The sequence below is a fragment of the Heptranchias perlo genome, unplaced genomic scaffold, assembly GCF_035084215.1.
Source record: "Heptranchias perlo isolate sHepPer1 unplaced genomic scaffold, sHepPer1.hap1 HAP1_SCAFFOLD_1068, whole genome shotgun sequence".
In the NCBI taxonomy this organism is placed as follows: Eukaryota; Metazoa; Chordata; class Chondrichthyes; order Hexanchiformes; family Hexanchidae; genus Heptranchias; species Heptranchias perlo.
In genome coordinates this window covers 19797-42495 of record NW_027138288.1, presented here as the reverse complement: position 1 = coordinate 42495, position 22699 = coordinate 19797, and the positions used below count along the sequence as shown (strand labels likewise).

The window sequence follows — 22699 nt, the reverse complement described above, 5'->3', positions numbered from 1 at the left end:
CTCCACACTCCGCTCGCTGGGGTGTGGCTTCCACGGTCGAATATCACCCCTGATACTCACCCATCCTTCAGGAGCGGATCAAGAGGGTGAGTGTCGGAGAGAGAGAGAGAGAGAGGAATGGGAGGAGTGAGGGAGGGGGATGGAGGGAGAGGGATGGGAGGGAGGGGGATGGAGGGAGTGGGGTATGGGGAGGGGGAGGAGGTGAGGGAGGGGGACGGGGAGGGGGAGGGAGGGGGACGGGGGGAGGGTGAGGATGGGGGAGGGGGTGAGGGAGGGGGACGGGGGGAGGGTGAGGGAGGGGGACGGGGGGGAGGGTGAGGGAGGGGGGACGGGGGGAGGGTGAGGGAGGGGGACGGGGGGAGGGTGAGGGAGGGTGAGGGAGGGTGAGGGAGGGGGACGGGGGAGGGTGAGGGAGGGGGAAGGGGGGGAGGGTGAGGGAGGGGGACGGGGGGAGGGTGAGGGAGGGGGACGGGGGGAGGGGGAGGGGGGACGGGGGGAGGGGGAGGGTGAGGGGTGAGGGAGGGGGATGGGGGGAGTGGGAGGGAGGGGGACGGGGGGGAGGGTGAGGGAGGGGGACGGGGGGAGGGGGAGGAGGGGGACGGGGGGAGGGTGAGGGTGAGGGAGGGTGAGGGGTGAGGGAGGGGGACGGGGGGAGGGTGAGGGAGGGGGACGGGGGGAGGGTGAGGGAGGGGGAAGGGGGGAGGGTGAGGGAGGGGGACGGGGGGAGGGTGAGGGAGGGGGACGGGGGGAGGGTGAGGGAGGTTCTTACACAATCTTCGTCCTGAAACAGTTGAACCGTCGCCTGAAGAATCTCATCGAGAATCCTGGAACAGAGAGAGAGAGAGAGAGGTGAAATCAGGGCTCCTTCAGCCCCGCCCCCTCCCTCAGCCCCTCCCCCTCCCTCAGCCCCCGCCCCCTCCCCGCAAGCCCCGCCCCCTCCCTCAGCCCCTCCCTCAGCCCCGCCCCCTCCCTCAGCCCCCTCCCCAGCTGATCTGATTGAATGGTGGAACAGGATCGAGGGGCAGAATGGCCCTCCTCCTGTTCCTATTACAGGATCGAGGGGCTGAATGGCCTCCTCCTGTTCCTACAGTGCCAGACCGTGAAATCCGGGGACCATTTCTCCCCGCAGTACTGCTTTGTTGCCACAAGGCAGCGCCACCTTGCGGTCCTGAGCCCCACTCACTCTGAGTGACAACTTTCACCCTCATCAAACCTCGGAGTAAAGAGTGGGCAATGGGGCAGATTCCCCGTTCACCCCATCACCCCCCACCCCGGGCCGGCTCACCGGCCGACCTCCCGGTCCGGGAACGCCTCCATTTTAAAATTCCCTCCATCCTCCTGTTCTAATCCCTCCATGGCCCTCGCCCCCCCTCCCTATCTCTGTAACCTCCTCCAGCCCCCTACGACCCTCCGAGATCTCTGCGCTCCTCCAATTCCGGCCTCTTGTCCATCCCCCCGATTCCCATCGCTCCACCATTGGCGGCCGTGCCTTCAGCTGCCCCGGGGCCCTGAGCTCTGGAATTCCCTCCCTGAACCTCTCCCCCTCTCTCCCTCCTCCGTCAAGACCCTCCTTAAAACCTCCCTCGTTGACCGAGCTTTCGGTCGCCTGTCCTGATATCTCCTCATGGGGCTCGGGGTCGGTCAACGAGAGGGAGAGAGGAGACACGTTGAGGTCACTCACCTCGGCTTGGCGTTGAAATTCTTGCCGATGGACAGGTGTCGGATGGATTTGTTCTTGGCCAAAGCCGGGAGGAGTGACAACATGTCCGCATCAAACCCTGGGGAATAACGGAGATCGAATGTCATCACTCTCAGTCCACGGCTCCCACCGGAACGTCACCTCGTCCATCGATCCCTCTCACACTCACCCTCTCACTCCTTCCCTGTCACTCTTACCCTCTCACACTCACCCTCTCACTCCTTCCCTGTCACTCTTACCCTCTCACACTCACCCTCTCACTCCTTCCCTGTCACTCTTACCCTCTCACACTCACCCTCTCACTCCTTCCCTGTCACTCTTACCCTCTCACACTCACCCTCTCACTCCTTCCCTGTCACTCTTACCCTCTCACACTCACCCTCTCACTCCTTCCCTGTCACTCTTACCCTCTCACACTCACCCTCTCACTCCTTCCCTGTCACTCTTACCCTCTCACACTCACCCTCTCACTCCTTCCCTGTCACTCTTACCCTCTCACACTCACCCTCTCACTCCTTCCCTCTCACTCTTACCCTCTCACACTCACCCTCTCACTCCTTCCCTGTCACTCTTACCCTCTCACACTCACCCTCTCACTCCTTCCCTGTCACTCTTACCCTCTCACACTCACCCTCTCACTCCTTCCCTGTCACTCTTACCCTCTCACACTCACCCTCTCACTCCTTCCCTGTCACTCTTACCCTCTCACTCTTACCCTCTCACTCCTTCCCTGTCACTCTTACCCTCTCACTCTTACCCTCTCACTCTTACCTGGTCAGAATTACCCTGTCACTCCTTCCCGGTCACTCTTACCCTCTCACTCTTTCCCTCTCACTCCTTCCCTGTCACCCTTACCCTCTCACTCCTTCCCTGTCACTCTTACCCTCTCACTCTTACCCTGTCATCTTTCCCTGTCACTCCTTCCCTCTCACTCTTACCCTCTCACTCTTACCCTGTCACTCCTACCCTGTCACACTTTCCATGTCACACTTTCTCTTCCCCTCCCTCCTCTCCCCCTCCCCTCTCCTGATCTCCCTCACCCCCTCTCCTCATGCCCCTCCCTCCCTCTCCCTCCCTCTCCCTCCCTCTCCCTCTCCCCCTCCCTCCCTCTCCCTCCCTCCCTCCCCCCCCCCACTCTCACCATTATCCGATATATCCAGGTTGCTGATGTTCCCGATCTCCCCGATGGTTTCCTGGATTATTTGGGCCCCACTCGAGCGGAGCTGGAACAGGACAAAGCAAAGGGGTCAGTGCTGAGGGGGGAGGGGAGAAACCCGGGGGTCCAGGGGAGGAGAGAGGGGAAGGGGAGTCACCTGGGGGGGGGTCCGGGGGAGGGGGAGAAACCTGGAGGTCCAGGGGAGGGGGGAACCCAGGGGTGGAGAGGGGGAGGGGGAGTACCTGGGGGTCTGGGGGAGGAGAGGGGGAGAAACCTGGGGGTCTTGAGGAGGAGGGGGGAATCTAGGGGTCTGGGGGAGGAGGGGGGAATCTGGGGGTCTGGGGGAGGAGGGGGGAGAAACCCGGAGGTCTGGGGGAGGAGGGGGGGAGAGAAACCTGGGGGTCTGGGGAGATGCCCAGGGGATTTGAGAGAGGAGAGGGGGAATCCTGAGGGTCCGGGAGGGAGGGGGAGATGCCTGGGGGTCTGGGGGGGAGGGGGAGATGCCCGGGGGTCTGAGGGAGGAGAGGGGGAATCCTGGGGGTCTGGGGGGAGAGGGAGAAGAGGGGGAATCCTAGGGGTCTGAGGGGGAGATGCCCGGGGGTTTGAGAGAGGGAGGGGGGAGAGGGGGAGAGGGGGAATCCTGGGGGTCCGGTGGGTCCGGGGGAGGGGGAGAGGGGGGAGGGGGAGATGCCCGGGGGTGTGGGGAGGAGAGGGGGAATCCTGGGGGTCTGGGGAGGAGAGGGGGAGATGCCCGGGGGTCTGAGGGAGGGAGGGGGAGAGGGGGGAGGGGGAGAGGGGGAATCCTGGGGGTCCGGGGGGAGGAGGAGAGGGGGGAGGGTGAGATGCCCGGTGGTCCGGGGGGAGGGGGTCCGGGGGGGAGGGGGAGGGGGAGAGGGGGAGGGTGAGATGCCCGGTGGTCCGGGGGGGAGGGGGAGGGGGAGAGGGGGAGGGGTGAACAATCCAACTGATGGAGGGCCTCCCTGGCCCCAGGCACACGGGAGGAGAAGGCCCTGCTCCAGCACAGTTTCGGGCCTGGTCTCGGCCCCATTAACAGACTCACAGTGGATAAAGTTTACCTCACAACGGCTCAGGTCGATTTGAAGATGGTCGAGGTTCTTGTTGGAACCCAGGCCCTGGAACAAGGCCCTGCGACACGGAGAAAGAAAGCAGGGGATTAAATTTAACACACAAAAGGCCTGTCTCTCACTGAGTGGATCCCTGGAGTGTCACTGAGGCCCTGTATTGGGTATCTCGGGCTGTCTCTGAGTGAGTGGATCCCTGGAGTGTTACTGATGCCCTGTATTGGGTATCTCGGGCTGTCTCTGAGTGAGTGGATCCCTGGAGTGTCACTGAGGCCCTGTATTGGGTATCTCGGGCTGTCTCTGAGTGAGTGGATCCCTGGAGTGTCACTGAGGCCCTGTATTGGGTATCTCGGCCTGTCTCTGAGTGAGTGGATCCCTGGAGTGTCACTGAGGCCCTGTATTGCGTATCTCGGGCTGTCTCTGAGTGAGTGGATCCCTGGAGTGTCACTGAGGCCCTGTATTGGGTATCTCAGCCTGTCTCTCACTGAGTGGATCCCTGGAGTGTCAATGAGCCCCTGTATTGGTGATCCCGGCCTGTCTCTCACTGAGTGGATCCCTGGAGTGTCACTGAGGCCCTGTATTGGGTATCTCGGCCTGTCTCTCACTGAGTGGATCCCTGGAGTGTCACTGAGGCCCTGTATTGGGGATCTCGGCCTGCCTCTCACTGAGTGGATCCCTGGAGTGTCACAGAGGCCCTGTATTGGGTATCTTGGCCTGTCTCTCACTGAGTGGATCCCTGGAGTGTCACTGAGGCCCTGTATTGGGTATCTCGGCCTGTCTCTGAGTGAGTGGATCCCTGGAGTGTCACTGAGGCCCTGTATTGGGTATCTCGGCCTGTCCCTCACTGAGTGGATCCCTGGAGTGTTACTAAGGCCCTGTATTGGGTATCTCGGCCTGTCTCTCACTGAGTGGATCCCTGGAGTGTCACTGAGGCCCTGTATTGGGTATCTCAGCCTGTCTCTCACTGAGTAGATCCCTGGAGTGTCACTGAGGCCCTGTATTGGGTATCTCGGCCTGTCTCTCACTGAGTGGATCCCTGGAGTGTCACTGAGGCCCTGTATTGGGTATCTCAGCCTGTCCCTCACTGAGTGGATCCCTGGAGTGTCACTGAGGCCCTGTATTGGGTGTCTAGGCCTGTCTCTCACTGAGTGGATCCCTGGAGTGTTACTGGGGCCCTGTATTGGGTGTCTCAGCCTGTCCCTCACTGAGTGGATCCCTGGAGTGTCACTGAGGCCCTGTATTGGGTATCTCGGCCTGTCTCTCACTGAGTGGATCCCTGGAGTGTCACTGAGGCCCTGTATTGGGTATCTCGGCCTGTCTCTCAGTGAGTGGATCCCTGGAGTGTCACTGGGGCCCTGTATTGGGTGTCTAGGCCTGGCTCTCACTGGGTAGATCCCTGGAGTGTCACTGAGGCCCTGTATTGGGTGTCTAGGCCTGTCTCTCACTGAGTGGATCCCTGGAGTGTCACTGAGGCCCTGTATTGGGTATCTCGGCCTGTCTCTCAGTGAGTGGATCCCTGGAGTGTCTCTGAGGCTCTGTATTGGGTATCTCGGCCTGTCTCTCACTGAGTGGATCCCTGGAGTGTCACTGAGGCCCTGTATTGGGTATCTCGGCCTGTCTCTCAGTGAGTGGATCCCTGGAGTGTCACTGGGGCCCTGTATTGGGTATCTCGGCCTGTCTCTGAGTGAGTGGATCCCTGGAGTGTCACTGTGGCCCTGTATTGGGTATCTCGGCCTGTCTCTCACTGAGTGGATCCCTGGAGTGTTACTGGGGCCCTGTATTGGGTATCTCGGCCTGTCTCTCACTGAGTGGATCCCTGTAGTGTCACTGAGGCCCTGTATTGGGTATCTCGGCCTGTCTCTCACTGAGTGGATCCCTGGAGTGTCACTGAGCCCCTGTATTAGTGATCCCGGCCTGTCTCTCACTGAGTGGATCCCTGGAGTGTCACTGAGGCCTCTATTGGGTATCTCGGCCTGTCTCTGAGTGAGTGGATCCCTGGAGTGTTACTGAGCCCCTGTATTGGGTATCTCGGCCTGTCTCTCACTGAGTGGATCCCTGGAGTGTCGCTGAGGCCCTGTATTGGGTATCTCGGCCTGTCTCTCACTGAGTGGATCCCTGGAGTGTCACTGAGGCCCTGTATTGGGTATCTCGGCCTGTCTCTCAGTGAGTGGATCCCTGGAGTGTCTCTGAGGCTCTGTATTGGGTATCTCGGCCTGTCTCTCACTGAGTGGATCCCTGGAGTGTCACTGAGGCCCTGTATTGGGTATCTTGGCCTGTCTCTCACTGAGTGGATCCCTGGAGTGTCACTGAGGCCCTGTATTGGGTATCTAGGCCTGTCTCTGAGTGAGTGGATCCCTGGAGTGTCACTGAGGCCCTGTATTGGGTATCTCGGCCTGTCTCTCACTGAGTGGATCCCTGGAGTGTTACTGGGGCCCTGTATTGGGTGTCTCAGCCTGTCCCTCACTGAGTGGATCCCTGGAGTGTCACTGAGGCCCTGTATTGGGTATCTCGGCCTGTCTCTCACTGAGTGGATCCCTGGAGTGTCACTGAGGCCCTGTATTGGGTATCTCGGCCTGTCTCTCAGTGAGTGGATCCCTGGAGTGTCACTGGGGCCCTGTATTGGGTGTCTAGGCCTGGCTCTCACTGGGTGGATCCCTGGAGTGTCACTGAGGCCCTGTATTGGGTGTCTAGGCCTGTCTCTCACTGAGTGGATCCCTGGAGTGTCACTGAGGCCCTGTATTGGGTATCTCGGCCTGTCTCTCAGTGAGTGGATCCCTGGAGTGTCTCTGAGGCTCTGTATTGGGTATCTCGGCCTGTCTCTCACTGAGTGGATCCCTGGAGTGTCACTGAGGCCCTGTATTGGGTATCTCGGCCTGTCTCTCAGTGAGTGGATCCCTGGAGTGTCACTGGGGCCCTGTATTGGGTATCTCGGCCTGTCTCTGAGTGAGTGGATCCCTGGAGTGTCACTGTGGCCCTGTATTGGGTATCTCGGCCTGTCTCTCACTGAGTGGATCCCTGGAGTGTTACTGGGGCCCTGTATTGGGTATCTCGGCCTGTCTCTCACTGAGTGGATCCCTGGAGTGTCACTGAGGCCCTGTATTGGGTATCTCGGCCTGTCTCTCACTGAGTGGATCCCTGGAGTGACACTGAGCCCCTGTATTAGTGATCCCGGCCTGTCTCTCACTGAGTGGATCCCTGGAGTGTCACTGAGGCCTCTATTGGGTATCTCGGCCTGTCTCTGAGTGAGTGGATCCCTGGAGTGTTACTGAGCCCCTGTATTGGGTATCTCGGCCTGTCTCTCACTGAGTGGATCCCTGGAGTGTCGCTGAGGCCCTGTATTGGGTATCTCGGCCTGTCTCTCACTGAGTGGATCCCTGGAGTGTCACTGAGGCCCTGTATTGGGTATCTCGGCCTGTCTCTCAGTGAGTGGATCCCTGGAGTGTCTCTGAGGCTCTGTATTGGGTATCTCGGCCTGTCTCTCACTGAGTGGATCCCTGGAGTGTCACAGAGGCCCTGTATTGGGTATCTTGGCCTGTCTCTCACTGAGTGGATCCCTGGAGTGTCACTGAGGCCCTGTATTGGGTATCTAGGCCTGTCTCTGAGTGAGTGGATCCCTGGAGTGTCACTGAGGCCCTGTATTGGGTATCTCGGCCTGTCTCTCACTGAGTGGATCCCTGGAGTGTTACTGGGGCCCTGTATTTGGTATCTCGGCCTGTCTCTCACTGAGTGGATCCCTGGAGTGTCACTGAGGCCCTGTATTGGGGATCTCGGCCTGTCTCTCAGTGAGTGGATCCCTGGAGTGTCACTGAGGCCCTGTATTGGGGATCTCGGCCTGTCTCTCACTGAGTGGATCCCTGGAGTGTCACTGGGGCCCTGTATTGGGTATCTCGGCCTGTCTCTCACTGAGTGGATCCCTGGAGTGTTACTGGGGCCCTGTATTGGGTATCTCGGCCTGTCTCTCACTGAGTGGATCCCTGGAGTGTCGCTGAGGCCCTGTATTGGGTATCTCAGCCTGTCTCTCACTGAGTGGATCCTTGGAGTGTGACTGAGGCCCTGTATTGGGTATCTCGGCCTGTCTCTCACTGAGTGGATCCCTGGAGTGTCGCTGAGACCCTGTATTGGGTATCTCAGCCTGTCTCTCACTGAGTGGATCCCTGGAGTGTCACTGAGGCCCTGTATTGGGTATCTCAGCCTGTCTCTCACTGAGTGGATCCCTGGAGTGTTACTGAGGCCCTGTATTGGGTATCTCGGCCTGTCTCTCACTGAGTGGATCCCTGGAGTGTCACTGAGGCCCTGTATTGGGTATCTCGGCCTGTCTCTCAGTGAGTGGATCCCTGGAGTGTCGCTGAGCCCCTGTATTGGGTATCTCGGCCTGTCTCTCACTGAGTGGATCCCTGGAGTGTTACTAAGGCCCTGTATTGGGTGTCTAGGCCTGTCTCTGAGTGAGTGGATCTCTGGAGTGTCACTGATGCCCTGTATTGGGTATCTCGGTCTGTCTCTCACTGAGTGGATCCCTGGAGTGTCACTGAGGCCCTGTATTGGGTATCTCAGCCTGTCTCTCACTGAGTGGATCCCTGAGGCCCTGTATTGGGGATCTCAGCCTGTCTCTCAGTGAGTGGATCCCTGGAGTGTCTCTGAGGCTCTGTATTGGGTATCTCGGCCTGTCTCTCACTGAGTGGATCCCTGGAGTGTTACTGAGGCCCTGTATTGGGTATCTCGGCCTGTCTCTCAGTGAGTGGATCCCTGGAGTGTCACTGAGGCCCTGTATTGGGTATCTCGGCCTGTCTCTCAGTGAGTGGATCCCTGGAGTGTCACTGAGGCCCTGTATTGGGTATCTCGGCCTGTCTCTGAGTGAGTGGATCCCTGGAGTGTTACTGGGGCCCTGTATTGGGTATCTCGGCCTGTCTCTCACTGAGTGGATCCCTGGAGTGTCACTGGGGCCCTGTATTGGGTATCTCGGCCTGTCTCTCAGTGAGTGGATCCCTGGAGTGTCGCTGAGCCCCTGTATTGGGTATCTCGGCCTGTCTCTCACTGAGTGGATCCCTGGAGTGTCGCTGAGGCCCTGTATTGGGTATCTAGGCCTGTCTCTGAGTGAGTGGATCCCTGGAGTGTCACTGACGCCCTGTATTGGGTATCTCGGCCTGTCTCTCACTGAGTGGATCCCTAGAGTGTCACTGGGGCCCTGTATTGGGGATCTCGGCCTGTCTCTCACTGAGTGGATCCCTGGAGTGTCACTGAGGCCCTGTATTGGGTATCTCGGCCTGTCTCTCACTGAGTGGATCCCTGGAGTGTCACTGAGGCCCTGTATTGGGTATCTCGGCCTGACTCTCAGTGGGTGGATCCCTGGAGTGTCACTGAGGCCCTGTATTGGGCATCTCGGCCTGTCTCTCAGTGAGTGGATCCCTGGAGTGTTACTGAGGCCCTGTATTGGGTGTCTAGGCCTGTCTCTCACTGAGTGGATCCCTGGAGTGTCACTGAGGCCCTGTATTGGGTGTCTAGGCCTGTCTCTCAGTGAGTGGATCCCTGGAGTGTCACTGAGGCCCTGTATTGGGTATCTAGACCTGTCTCTCACTGAGTGGATCCCTGGAGTGTCACTGAGGCCCTGTATTGGGTATCTCGGCCTGTCTCTCACTGAGTGGATCCCTGGAGTGTCACTGGGGCCCTGTATTGGGTATCTTGGCCTGTCTCTCAGTGGGTGGATCCCTGGAGTGTCACTGAGGCCCTGTATTGGGTGTCTAGGCCTGTCTCTCAGTGAGTGGATCCCTGGAGTGTCACTGAGGCACTGTATTGGGTGTCTAGGCCTGTCTCTCACTGAGTGGATCCCTGGAGTGTTACTGAAGCCCTGTATTGGGTATCTCAGCCTGTCTCTCTGTGAGTGGATCCCTGGAGTGTCACTGAGGCCCTGTATTGGGTGTCTCGGCCTGTCTCTGAGTGAGTGGATCCCTGGAGTGTCACTGAGGCCCTGTATTGGGTATCTCAGCCTGTCTCTGAGTGACTGGATCCCTGGAGTGTCACTGAGGCCCTGTATTGGGTATCTTGGCCTGTCTCTGAGTGAGTGGATCCCTGGAGTGTTACTGATGCCCTGTATTGGGTATCTCGGCCTGTCTCTGAGTGAGTGGATCCCTGGAGTGTCACTGAGGCCCTGTATTGGGTATCTCAGCCTGTCTCTCACTGAGTGGATCCCTGGAGTGTCACTGAGGCCCTGTATTGGGTATCTCGGCCTGTCTCTGAGTGAGTGGATCCCTGGAGTGTCACTGAGGCCCTGTATTGGGTGTCTCAGCCTGTCTCTCAGTGAGTGGATCCCTGGAGTGTCACTGAGGCCCTGTATTGGGTATCTCGGCCTGTCTCTGAGTGAGTGGATCCCTGGAGTGTCACTGAGGCCCTGTATTGCGTATCTCGGGCTGTCTCTGAGTGAGTGGATCCCTGGAGTGTCACTGAGGCCCTGTATTGGGTATCTCAGCCTGTCTCTCACTGAGTGGATCCCTGGAGTGTCACTGAGCCCCTGTATTGGTGATCCCGGCCTGTCTCTCACTGAGTGGATCCCTGGAGTGTTACTGAGGCCTCTATTGGGTATCTCGGCCTGTCTCTCACTGAGTGGATCCCTGGAGTGTCACTGAGGCCCTGTATTGGGTATCTCGGCCTGTCTCTCACTGAGTGGATCCCTGGAGTGTCGCTGAGACCCTGTATTGGGTATCTCAGCCTGTCTCTCACTGAGTGGATCCCTGGAGTGTCACTGAGGCCCTGTATTGGGTATCTCAGCCTGTCTCTCACTGAGTGGATCCCTGGAGTGTTACTGAGGCCCTGTATTGGGTATCTCAGCCTGTCTCTCACTGAGTGGATCCCTGGAGTGTTACTGAGGCCCTGTATTGGGTATCTCGGCCTGTCTCTCAGTGAGTGGATCCCTGGAGTGTCACTGAGGCCCTGTATTGGGTATCTAGGCCTGTCTCTGAGTGAGTGGATCCCTGGAGTGTCACTGAGGCCCTGTATTGCGTATCTCGGGCTGTCTCTGAGTGAGTGGATCCCTGGAGTGTCACTGAGGCCCTGTATTGGGTATCTCAGCCTGTCTCTCACTGAGTGGATCCCTGGAGTGTCACTGAGCCCCTGTATTGGTGATCCCGGCCTGTCTCTCACTGAGTGGATCCCTGGAGTGTCACTGAGGCCCTGTATTGGGTATCTCGGCCTGTCTCTCACTGAGTGGATCCCTGGAGTGTCACTGTGGCCCTGTATTGGGTATCTCGGCCTGTCTCTCACTGAGTGGATCCCTGGAGTGTCACTGAGGCCCTGTATTGGGTATCTCAGCCTGTCTCTCACTGAGTGGATCCCTGGAGTGTTACTGAGGCCCTGTATTGGGTATCTCAGCCTGTCTCTCACTGAGTGGATCCCTGGAGTGTTACTGAGGCCCTGTATTGGGTATCTCGGCCTGTCTCTCAGTGAGTGGATCCCTGGAGTGTCACTGAGGCCCTGAATTGGGTATCTAGGCCTGTCTCTGAGTGAGTGGATCCCTGGAGTGTCACTGAGGCCCTGTATTGGTGAACCCGGCCTGTCTCTGAGTGAGTGGATCCCTGGAGTGTCACTGAGGCCCTGTATTGGGTATCTCGGCCTGTCTCTGAGTGAGTGGATCCCTGGAGTGTTACTGAGGCCCTGTATTGGGTATCTCGGCCTGTCTCTCACTGAGTGGATCCCTGGAGTGTCACCGAAGCCCTGTATTGGGTATCTCAGCCTGTCTCTCACTGAGTGGATCCCTGGAGTGTCACTGAGGCCCTGTATTGGGGATCTCGGCCTGTCTCTGAGTGAGTGGATCCCTGGAGTGTCACAGAGGCCCTGTATTGGGTATCTCGGCCTGTCTCTCACTAAGTGGATCCCTGGAGTGTCACTGGGGCCCTGAATTGGGTATCTCAGCCTGTCTCTCACTGAGTGGATCCCTGGCGTGTCACTGAGGCCCTGTATTGGGGATCTCGGCCTGTCTCTCACTGAGTGGATCCCTGGAGTGTTACTGAGGCCCTGTATTGGGTATCTCAGCCTGTCTCTCACTGAGTGGATCCCTGGAGTGTCACTGAGGCCCTGTATTGGGTATCTCGGCCTGTCTCTCAGTGAGTGGATCCCTGCAGTGTCACTGAGGCCCTGTATTGGGTATCTAGGCCTGTCTCTGAGTGAGTGGTTCCCTGGAATGTCACTGAGGCCCTGTATTGGGTATCTCGGCCTGTCTCTCACTGAGTGGATCCCTCGAGTGTCACTGAGGCCCTGTATTGGGTATCTCGGCCTGTCTCTCACTGAGTGGATCACTGCAGTGTCACTGAGGCCCTGTATTGGGTATCTAGGCCTGTCTCTGAGTGAGTGGATCCCTCGAGTGTCACTGAGGCCCTGTATTGGGTATCTCGGCCTGTCTCTCTGTGAGTGGATCCCTGGAGTGTCACTGAGGCCTCTATTGGGTATCTCGGCCTGACTGTCTGTGGGTGGATCCCTGGAGTGTCACTGAGGCCCTGTATTGGGTATCTCGGCCTGTCTCTCACTGAGTGGATCCCTGGAGTGTTACTGAGGCCTCTATTGGGTATCTCGGCCTGACTCTCTGTGAGTGGATCCCTGGAGTGTTACTGAGGCCCTGTATTGGTGATCCCGGCCTGTCTCTCACTGAGTGGATCCCTGGAGTGTCACTGAGGCCCTGTATTGGGTATCTCGGCCTGTCTCTCTGTGAGTGGATCCCTGGAGTGTCACTGAGGCCCTGTATTGGGTATCTCGGCCTGTCTCTCTTTGAGTGGATCCCTGGAGTGTAACTGAGGCCCTGTATTGGGTATCTCGGCCTGTCTCTGAGTGAGTGGATCCCTGGAGTGTCACTGAGGCCCTGTATTGGGTATCTCGGCCTGTCTCTCACTGAGTGGATCCCTGGAGTGTTACTGAGGCCCTGTATTGGGTATCTCGGCCTGTCTCTCACTGAGTGGATCCCTGGAGTGTCACTGAGGCCCGGTATTGGTGATCCCGGCCTGTCTCTGAGTGAGTGGATCCCTGGAGTGTCACTGAGGCCCTGTATTGGTGATCCCGGCCTGTCTCTGAGTGAGTGGATCCCTGGAGTGTCACTGAGGCCCTGTATTGGGTATCTCGGCCTGTCTCTCAGTGAGTGGATCCCTGGAGTGTCTCTGAGGCTCTGTATTGGGTATCTCGGCCTGTCTCTCACTGAGTGGATCCCTGGAGTGTCACTGAGGCCCTGTATTGGGTATCTCGGCCTGTCTCTCAGTGAGTGGATCCCTGGAGTGTCACTGGGGCCCTGTATTGGGTATCTCGGCCTGTCTCTGAGTGAGTGGATCCCTGGAGTGTCACTGTGGCCCTGTATTGGGTATCTCGGCCTGTCTCTCACTGAGTGGATCCCTGGAGTGTTACTGGGGCCCTGTATTGGGTATCTCGGCCTGTCTCTCACTGAGTGGATCCCTGTAGTGTCACTGAGGCCCTGTATTGGGTATCTCGGCCTGTCTCTCACTGAGTGGATCCCTGGAGTGTCACTGAGCCCCTGTATTAGTGATCCCGGCCTGTCTCTCACTGAGTGGATCCCTGGAGTGTCACTGAGGCCTCTATTGGGTATCTCGGCCTGTCTCTGAGTGAGTGGATCCCTGGAGTGTTACTGAGCCCCTGTATTGGGTATCTCGGCCTGTCTCTCACTGAGTGGATCCCTGGAGTGTCGCTGAGGCCCTGTATTGGGTATCTCGGCCTGTCTCTCACTGAGTGGATCCCTGGAGTGTCACTGAGGCCCTGTATTGGGTATCTCGGCCTGTCTCTCAGTGAGTGGATCCCTGGAGTGTCTCTGAGGCTCTGTATTGGGTATCTCGGCCTGTCTCTCACTGAGTGGATCCCTGGAGTGTCACTGAGGCCCTGTATTGGGTATCTTGGCCTGTCTCTCACTGAGTGGATCCCTGGAGTGTCACTGAGGCCCTGTATTGGGTATCTAGGCCTGTCTCTGAGTGAGTGGATCCCTGGAGTGTCACTGAGGCCCTGTATTGGGTATCTCGGCCTGTCTCTCACTGAGTGGATCCCTGGAGTGTTACTGGGGCCCTGTATTGGGTGTCTCAGCCTGTCCCTCACTGAGTGGATCCCTGGAGTGTCACTGAGGCCCTGTATTGGGTATCTCGGCCTGTCTCTCACTGAGTGGATCCCTGGAGTGTCACTGAGGCCCTGTATTGGGTATCTCGGCCTGTCTCTCAGTGAGTGGATCCCTGGAGTGTCACTGGGGCCCTGTATTGGGTGTCTAGGCCTGGCTCTCACTGGGTGGATCCCTGGAGTGTCACTGAGGCCCTGTATTGGGTGTCTAGGCCTGTCTCTCACTGAGTGGATCCCTGGAGTGTCACTGAGGCCCTGTATTGGGTATCTCGGCCTGTCTCTCAGTGAGTGGATCCCTGGAGTGTCTCTGAGGCTCTGTATTGGGTATCTCGGCCTGTCTCTCACTGAGTGGATCCCTGGAGTGTCACTGAGGCCCTGTATTGGGTATCTCGGCCTGTCTCTCAGTGAGTGGATCCCTGGAGTGTCACTGGGGCCCTGTATTGGGTATCTCGGCCTGTCTCTGAGTGAGTGGATCCCTGGAGTGTCACTGTGGCCCTGTATTGGGTATCTCGGCCTGTCTCTCACTGAGTGGATCCCTGGAGTGTTACTGGGGCCCTGTATTGGGTATCTCGGCCTGTCTCTCACTGAGTGGATCCCTGGAGTGTCACTGAGGCCCTGTATTGGGTATCTCGGCCTGTCTCTCACTGAGTGGATCCCTGGAGTGACACTGAGCCCCTGTATTAGTGATCCCGGCCTGTCTCTCACTGAGTGGATCCCTGGAGTGTCACTGAGGCCTCTATTGGGTATCTCGGCCTGTCTCTGAGTGAGTGGATCCCTGGAGTGTTACTGAGCCCCTGTATTGGGTATCTCGGCCTGTCTCTCACTGAGTGGATCCCTGGAGTGTCGCTGAGGCCCTGTATTGGGTATCTCGGCCTGTCTCTCACTGAGTGGATCCCTGGAGTGTCACTGAGGCCCTGTATTGGGTATCTCGGCCTGTCTCTCAGTGAGTGGATCCCTGGAGTGTCTCTGAGGCTCTGTATTGGGTATCTCGGCCTGTCTCTCACTGAGTGGATCCCTGGAGTGTCACAGAGGCCCTGTATTGGGTATCTTGGCCTGTCTCTCACTGAGTGGATCCCTGGAGTGTCACTGAGGCCCTGTATTGGGTATCTAGGCCTGTCTCTGAGTGAGTGGATCCCTGGAGTGTCACTGAGGCCCTGTATTGGGTATCTCGGCCTGTCTCTCACTGAGTGGATCCCTGGAGTGTTACTGGGGCCCTGTATTTGGTATCTCGGCCTGTCTCTCACTGAGTGGATCCCTGGAGTGTCACTGAGGCCCTGTATTGGGGATCTCGGCCTGTCTCTCAGTGAGTGGATCCCTGGAGTGTCACTGAGGCCCTGTATTGGGGATCTCGGCCTGTCTCTCACTGAGTGGATCCCTGGAGTGTCACTGGGGCCCTGTATTGGGTATCTCGGCCTGTCTCTCACTGAGTGGATCCCTGGAGTGTTACTGGGGCCCTGTATTGGGTATCTCGGCCTGTCTCTCACTGAGTGGATCCCTGGAGTGTCGCTGAGGCCCTGTATTGGGTATCTCAGCCTGTCTCTCACTGAGTGGATCCTTGGAGTGTGACTGAGGCCCTGTATTGGGTATCTCGGCCTGTCTCTCACTGAGTGGATCCCTGGAGTGTCGCTGAGACCCTGTATTGGGTATCTCAGCCTGTCTCTCACTGAGTGGATCCCTGGAGTGTCACTGAGGCCCTGTATTGGGTATCTCAGCCTGTCTCTCACTGAGTGGATCCCTGGAGTGTTACTGAGGCCCTGTATTGGGTATCTCGGCCTGTCTCTCACTGAGTGGATCCCTGGAGTGTCACTGAGGCCCTGTATTGGGTATCTCGGCCTGTCTCTCAGTGAGTGGATCCCTGGAGTGTCGCTGAGCCCCTGTATTGGGTATCTCGGCCTGTCTCTCACTGAGTGGATCCCTGGAGTGTTACTAAGGCCCTGTATTGGGTGTCTAGGCCTGTCTCTGAGTGAGTGGATCTCTGGAGTGTCACTGATGCCCTGTATTGGGTATCTCGGTCTGTCTCTCACTGAGTGGATCCCTGGAGTGTCACTGAGGCCCTGTATTGGGTATCTCAGCCTGTCTCTCACTGAGTGGATCCCTGAGGCCCTGTATTGGGGATCTCAGCCTGTCTCTCAGTGAGTGGATCCCTGGAGTGTCTCTGAGGCTCTGTATTGGGTATCTCGGCCTGTCTCTCACTGAGTGGATCCCTGGAGTGTTACTGAGGCCCTGTATTGGGTATCTCGGCCTGTCTCTCAGTGAGTGGATCCCTGGAGTGTCACTGAGGCCCTGTATTGGGTATCTCGGCCTGTCTCTCAGTGAGTGGATCCCTGGAGTGTCACTGAGGCCCTGTATTGGGTATCTCGGCCTGTCTCTGAGTGAGTGGATCCCTGGAGTGTTACTGGGGCCCTGTATTGGGTATCTCGGCCTGTCTCTCACTGAGTGGATCCCTGGAGTGTCACTGGGGCCCTGTATTGGGTATCTCGGCCTGTCTCTCAGTGAGTGGATCCCTGGAGTGTCGCTGAGCCCCTGTATTGGGTATCTCGGCCTGTCTCTCACTGAGTGGATCCCTGGAGTGTCGCTGAGGCCCTGTATTGGGTATCTAGGCCTGTCTCTGAGTGAGTGGATCCCTGGAGTGTCACTGACGCCCTGTATTGGGTATCTCGGCCTGTCTCTCACTGAGTGGATCCCTAGAGTGTCACTGGGGCCCTGTATTGGGGATCTCGGCCTGTCTCTCACTGAGTGGATCCCTGGAGTGTCACTGAGGCCCTGTATTGGGTATCTCGGCCTGTCTCTCACTGAGTGGATCCCTGGAGTGTCACTGAGGCCCTGTATTGGGTATCTCGGCCTGACTCTCAGTGGGTGGATCCCTGGAGTGTCACTGAGGCCCTGTATTGGGCATCTCGGCCTGTCTCTCAGTGAGTGGATCCCTGGAGTGTTACTGAGGCCCTGTATTGGGTGTCTAGGCCTGTCTCTCACTGAGTGGATCCCTGGAGTGTCACTGAGGCCCTGTATTGGGTGTCTAGGCCTGTCTCTCAGTGAGTGGATCCCTGGAGTGTCACTGAGGCCCTGTATTGGGTATCTAGACCTGTCTCTCACTGAGTGGATCCCTGGAGTGTCACTGAGGCCCTGTATTGGGTATCTCGGCCTGTCTCTCACTGAGTGGATCCCTGGAGTGTCACTGGGGCCCTGTATTGGGTATCTTGGCCTGTCTCTCAGTGGGTGGATCCCTGGAGTGTCACTGAGGCCCTGTATTGGGTGTCTAGGCCTGTCTCTCAGTGAGTGGATCCCTGGAGTGTCACTGAGGCACTGTATTGGGTGTCTAGGCCTGTCTCTCACTGAGTGGATCCCTGGAGTGTTACTGAAGCCCTGTATTGGGTATCTCAGCCTGTCTCTCTGTGAGTGGATCCCTGGAGTGTCACTGAGGCCCTGTATTGGGTGTCTCGGCCTGTCTCTGAGTGAGTGGATCCCTGGAGTGTCACTGAGGCCCTGTATTGGGTATCTCAGCCTGTCTCTGAGTGACTGGATCCCTGGAGTGTCACTGAGGCCCTGTATTGGGTATCTTGGCCTGTCTCTGAGTGAGTGGATCCCTGGAGTGTTACTGATGCCCTGTATTGGGTATCTCGGCCTGTCTCTGAGTGAGTGGATCCCTGGAGTGTCACTGAGGCCCTGTATTGGGTATCTCAGCCTGTCTCTCACTGAGTGGATCCCTGGAGTGTCACTGAGGCCCTGTATTGGGTATCTCGGCCTGTCTCTGAGTGAGTGGATCCCTGGAGTGTCACTGAGGCCCTGTATTGGGTGTCTCAGCCTGTCTCTCAGTGAGTGGATCCCTGGAGTGTCACTGAGGCCCTGTATTGGGTATCTCGGCCTGTCTCTGAGTGAGTGGATCCCTGGAGTGTCACTGAGGCCCTGTATTGCGTATCTCGGGCTGTCTCTGAGTGAGTGGATCCCTGGAGTGTCACTGAGGCCCTGTATTGGGTATCTCAGCCTGTCTCTCACTGAGTGGATCCCTGGAGTGTCACTGAGCCCCTGTATTGGTGATCCCGGCCTGTCTCTCACTGAGTGGATCCCTGGAGTGTTACTGAGGCCTCTATTGGGTATCTCGGCCTGTCTCTCACTGAGTGGATCCCTGGAGTGTCACTGAGGCCCTGTATTGGGTATCTCGGCCTGTCTCTCACTGAGTGGATCCCTGGAGTGTCGCTGAGACCCTGTATTGGGTATCTCAGCCTGTCTCTCACTGAGTGGATCCCTGGAGTGTCACTGAGGCCCTGTATTGGGTATCTCAGCCTGTCTCTCACTGAGTGGATCCCTGGAGTGTTACTGAGGCCCTGTATTGGGTATCTCAGCCTGTCTCTCACTGAGTGGATCCCTGGAGTGTTACTGAGGCCCTGTATTGGGTATCTCGGCCTGTCTCTCAGTGAGTGGATCCCTGGAGTGTCACTGAGGCCCTGTATTGGGTATCTAGGCCTGTCTCTGAGTGAGTGGATCCCTGGAGTGTCACTGAGGCCCTGTATTGCGTATCTCGGGCTGTCTCTGAGTGAGTGGATCCCTGGAGTGTCACTGAGGCCCTGTATTGGGTATCTCAGCCTGTCTCTCACTGAGTGGATCCCTGGAGTGTCACTGAGCCCCTGTATTGGTGATCCCGGCCTGTCTCTCACTGAGTGGATCCCTGGAGTGTCACTGAGGCCCTGTATTGGGTATCTCGGCCTGTCTCTCACTGAGTGGATCCCTGGAGTGTCACTGTGGCCCTGTATTGGGTATCTCGGCCTGTCTCTCACTGAGTGGATCCCTGGAGTGTCACTGAGGCCCTGTATTGGGTATCTCAGCCTGTCTCTCACTGAGTGGATCCCTGGAGTGTTACTGAGGCCCTGTATTGGGTATCTCAGCCTGTCTCTCACTGAGTGGATCCCTGGAGTGTTACTGAGGCCCTGTATTGGGTATCTCGGCCTGTCTCTCAGTGAGTGGATCCCTGGAGTGTCACTGAGGCCCTGAATTGGGTATCTAGGCCTGTCTCTGAGTGAGTGGATCCCTGGAGTGTCACTGAGGCCCTGTATTGGTGAACCCGGCCTGTCTCTGAGTGAGTGGATCCCTGGAGTGTCACTGAGGCCCTGTATTGGGTATCTCGGCCTGTCTCTGAGTGAGTGGATCCCTGGAGTGTTACTGAGGCCCTGTATTGGGTATCTCGGCCTGTCTCTCACTGAGTGGATCCCTGGAGTGTCACCGAAGCCCTGTATTGGGTATCTCAGCCTGTCTCTCACTGAGTGGATCCCTGGAGTGTCACTGAGGCCCTGTATTGGGGATCTCGGCCTGTCTCTGAGTGAGTGGATCCCTGGAGTGTCACAGAGGCCCTGTATTGGGTATCTCGGCCTGTCTCTCACTAAGTGGATCCCTGGAGTGTCACTGGGGCCCTGAATTGGGTATCTCAGCCTGTCTCTCACTGAGTGGATCCCTGGCGTGTCACTGAGGCCCTGTATTGGGGATCTCGGCCTGTCTCTCACTGAGTGGATCCCTGGAGTGTTACTGAGGCCCTGTATTGGGTATCTCAGCCTGTCTCTCACTGAGTGGATCCCTGGAGTGTCACTGAGGCCCTGTATTGGGTATCTCGGCCTGTCTCTCAGTGAGTGGATCCCTGCAGTGTCACTGAGGCCCTGTATTGGGTATCTAGGCCTGTCTCTGAGTGAGTGGTTCCCTGGAATGTCACTGAGGCCCTGTATTGGGTATCTCGGCCTGTCTCTCACTGAGTGGATCCCTCGAGTGTCACTGAGGCCCTGTATTGGGTATCTCGGCCTGTCTCTCACTGAGTGGATCACTGCAGTGTCACTGAGGCCCTGTATTGGGTATCTAGGCCTGTCTCTGAGTGAGTGGATCCCTCGAGTGTCACTGAGGCCCTGTATTGGGTATCTCGGCCTGTCTCTCTGTGAGTGGATCCCTGGAGTGTCACTGAGGCCTCTATTGGGTATCTCGGCCTGACTGTCTGTGGGTGGATCCCTGGAGTGTCACTGAGGCCCTGTATTGGGTATCTCGGCCTGTCTCTCACTGAGTGGATCCCTGGAGTGTTACTGAGGCCTCTATTGGGTATCTCGGCCTGACTCTCTGTGAGTGGATCCCTGGAGTGTTACTGAGGCCCTGTATTGGTGATCCCGGCCTGTCTCTCACTGAGTGGATCCCTGGAGTGTCACTGAGGCCCTGTATTGGGTATCTCGGCCTGTCTCTCTGTGAGTGGATCCCTGGAGTGTCACTGAGGCCCTGTATTGGGTATCTCGGCCTGTCTCTCTTTGAGTGGATCCCTGGAGTGTAACTGAGGCCCTGTATTGGGTATCTCGGCCTGTCTCTGAGTGAGTGGATCCCTGGAGTGTCACTGAGGCCCTGTATTGGGTATCTCGGCCTGTCTCTCACTGAGTGGATCCCTGGAGTGTTACTGAGGCCCTGTATTGGGTATCTCGGCCTGTCTCTCACTGAGTGGATCCCTGGAGTGTCACTGAGGCCCGGTATTGGTGATCCCGGCCTGTCTCTGAGTGAGTGGATCCCTGGAGTGTCACTGAGGCCCTGTATTGGTGATCCCGGCCTGTCTCTGAGTGAGTGGATCCCTGGAGTGTCGCTGAGGCCTTGTATTGGGGATGTAGGCCTGTCTCTGAGTGAGTGGATCCCTGAGGCCCTGTATTGGTGATCTAGGCCTGTCTCTGAGTGAGTGGATCCCTGAGGCCCTGTATTGGGGATCTCGGCCTGTCTCTCACTGAGTGGATCCCTGGAGTGTCACTGAGGCCCTGTATTGGGGATCTCGGCCTATCTCTGAGTGAGTGGATCCCTCAGGCCCTGTATTGGGGATCTGGGCCTATCTCTGAGTGAGTGGATCCCTGAGGCCCTGTATTGGGGATCTTGGCCTGTCTCTGAGTGAGTGGATCCTTGAGGCCATGTATTAGGGATCTGGGCCTGTCTCTGAGTGAGTGGATCCCTGAGGACCTGTATTGGGGATCTGGGCCTGTCTCTGAGTGAGTGGATCCCTGAGGACCTGTATTGGGGATCTGGGCCTGTCTCTCACTGAGTGGATCCCTGGAGTGTCACTGAGGCCCTGTATTGGGTATCTCGGCCTGACTCTCAGTGGGTGGATCCCTGGAGTGTCACTGAGGCCCTGTATTGGGGTTCTGGGCCTGTCTCTCAGTGAGTGGATCCCTGGAGTGTTACTGAGGCCCTGTATTGGGTGTCTAGGCCTGTCTCTCACTGAGTGGATCCCTGGAGTGTCACTGAGGCCCTGTATTGGGTGTCTAGGCCTGTCTCTCAGTGAGTGGATCCCTGGAGTGTCACTGAGGCCCTGTATTGGGTATCTAGACCTGTCTCTCACTGAGTGGATCCCTGGAGTGTCACTGAGGCCCTGTATTGGGTATCTCGGCCTGTCTCTCACTGAGTGGATCCCTGGAGTGTCACTGGGGCCCTGTATTGGGTATCTTGGCCTGTCTCTCAGTGGGTGGATCCCTGGAGTGTCACTGAGGCCCTGTATTGGGTGTCTAGGCCTGTCTCTCAGTGAGTGGATCCCTGGAGTGTCACTGAGGCACTGTATTGGGTGTCTAGGCCTGTCTCTCACTGAGTGGATCCCTGGAGTGTTACTGAAGCCCTGTATTGGGTATCTCAGCCTGTCTCTCTGTGAGTGGATCCCTGGAGTGTCACTGAGGCCCTGTATTGGGTGTCTCGGCCTGTCTCTGAGTGAGTGGATCCCTGGAGTGTCACTGAGGCCCTGTATTGGGTATCTCAGCCTGTCTCTGAGTGACTGGATCCCTGGAGTGTCACTGAGGCCCTGTATTGGGTATCTTGGCCTGTCTCTGAGTGAGTGGATCCCTGGAGTGTTACTGATGCCCTGTATTGGGTATCTCGGCCTGTCTCTGAGTGAGTGGATCCCTGGAGTGTCACTGAGGCCCTGTATTGGGTATCTCAGCCTGTCTCTCATTGAGTGGATCCCTGGAGTGTCACTGAGGCCCTGTATTGGGTATCTCGGCCTGTCTCTGAGTGAGTGGATCCCTGGAGTGTCACTGAGGCCCTGTATTGGGTGTCTCAGCCTGTCTCTCAGTGAGTGGATCCCTGGAGTGTCACTGAGGCCCTGTATTGGGTATCTCGGCCTGTCTCTCACTGAGTGGATCCCTGGAGTGTCACTGAGGCCCTGTATTGCGTATCTCGGGCTGTCTCTGAGTGAGTGGATCCCTGGAGTGTCACTGAGGCCCTGTATTGGGTATCTCAGCCTGTCTCTCACTGAGTGGATCCCTGGAGTGTCACTGAGCCCCTGTATTGGTGATCCCGGCCTGTCTCTCACTGAGTGGATCCCTGGAGTGTTACTGAGGCCTCTATTGGGTATCACGGCCTGTCTCTCACTGAGTGGATCCCTGGAGTGTCACTGAGGCCCTGTATTGGGTATCTCGGCCTGTCTCTCACTGAGTGGATCCCTGGAGTGTCACTGTGGCCCTGTATTGGGTATCTTGGCCTGTCTCTCACTGAGTGGATCCCTGGAGTGTCACTGAGGCCCTGTATTGGGTATCTCAGCCTGTCTCTCACTGAGTGGATCCCTGGAGTGTTACTGAGGCCCTCTATTGGGTATCTCAGCCTGTCTCTCACTGAGTGGATCCCTGGAGTGTTACTGAGGCCCTGTATTGGGTATCTCGGCCTGTCTCTCAGTGAGTGGATCCCTGGAGTGTCACTGAG

General features: G+C 57.6%; 1 protein-coding gene across 1 annotated transcript in view; it reads right to left on the bottom strand.

The window, feature by feature from the left end:
• The window catches only part of LOC137307594 (capping protein, Arp2/3 and myosin-I linker protein 3-like), a gene marked incomplete at its 5' end in the record, with an annotated part of 45575 nt that overhangs the window by 4246 nt on the left and 18630 nt on the right, over positions 1-22699 (bottom strand). The window contains 4 exons of the mRNA XM_067976883.1: positions 770-824; positions 1682-1778; positions 2841-2922; positions 3932-4001. Coding sequence (XP_067832984.1) covers positions 770-824; positions 1682-1778; positions 2841-2922; positions 3932-4001 — 304 coding nt within the window. The remainder of the gene's footprint in view (positions 1-769; positions 825-1681; positions 1779-2840; positions 2923-3931; positions 4002-22699) is intronic.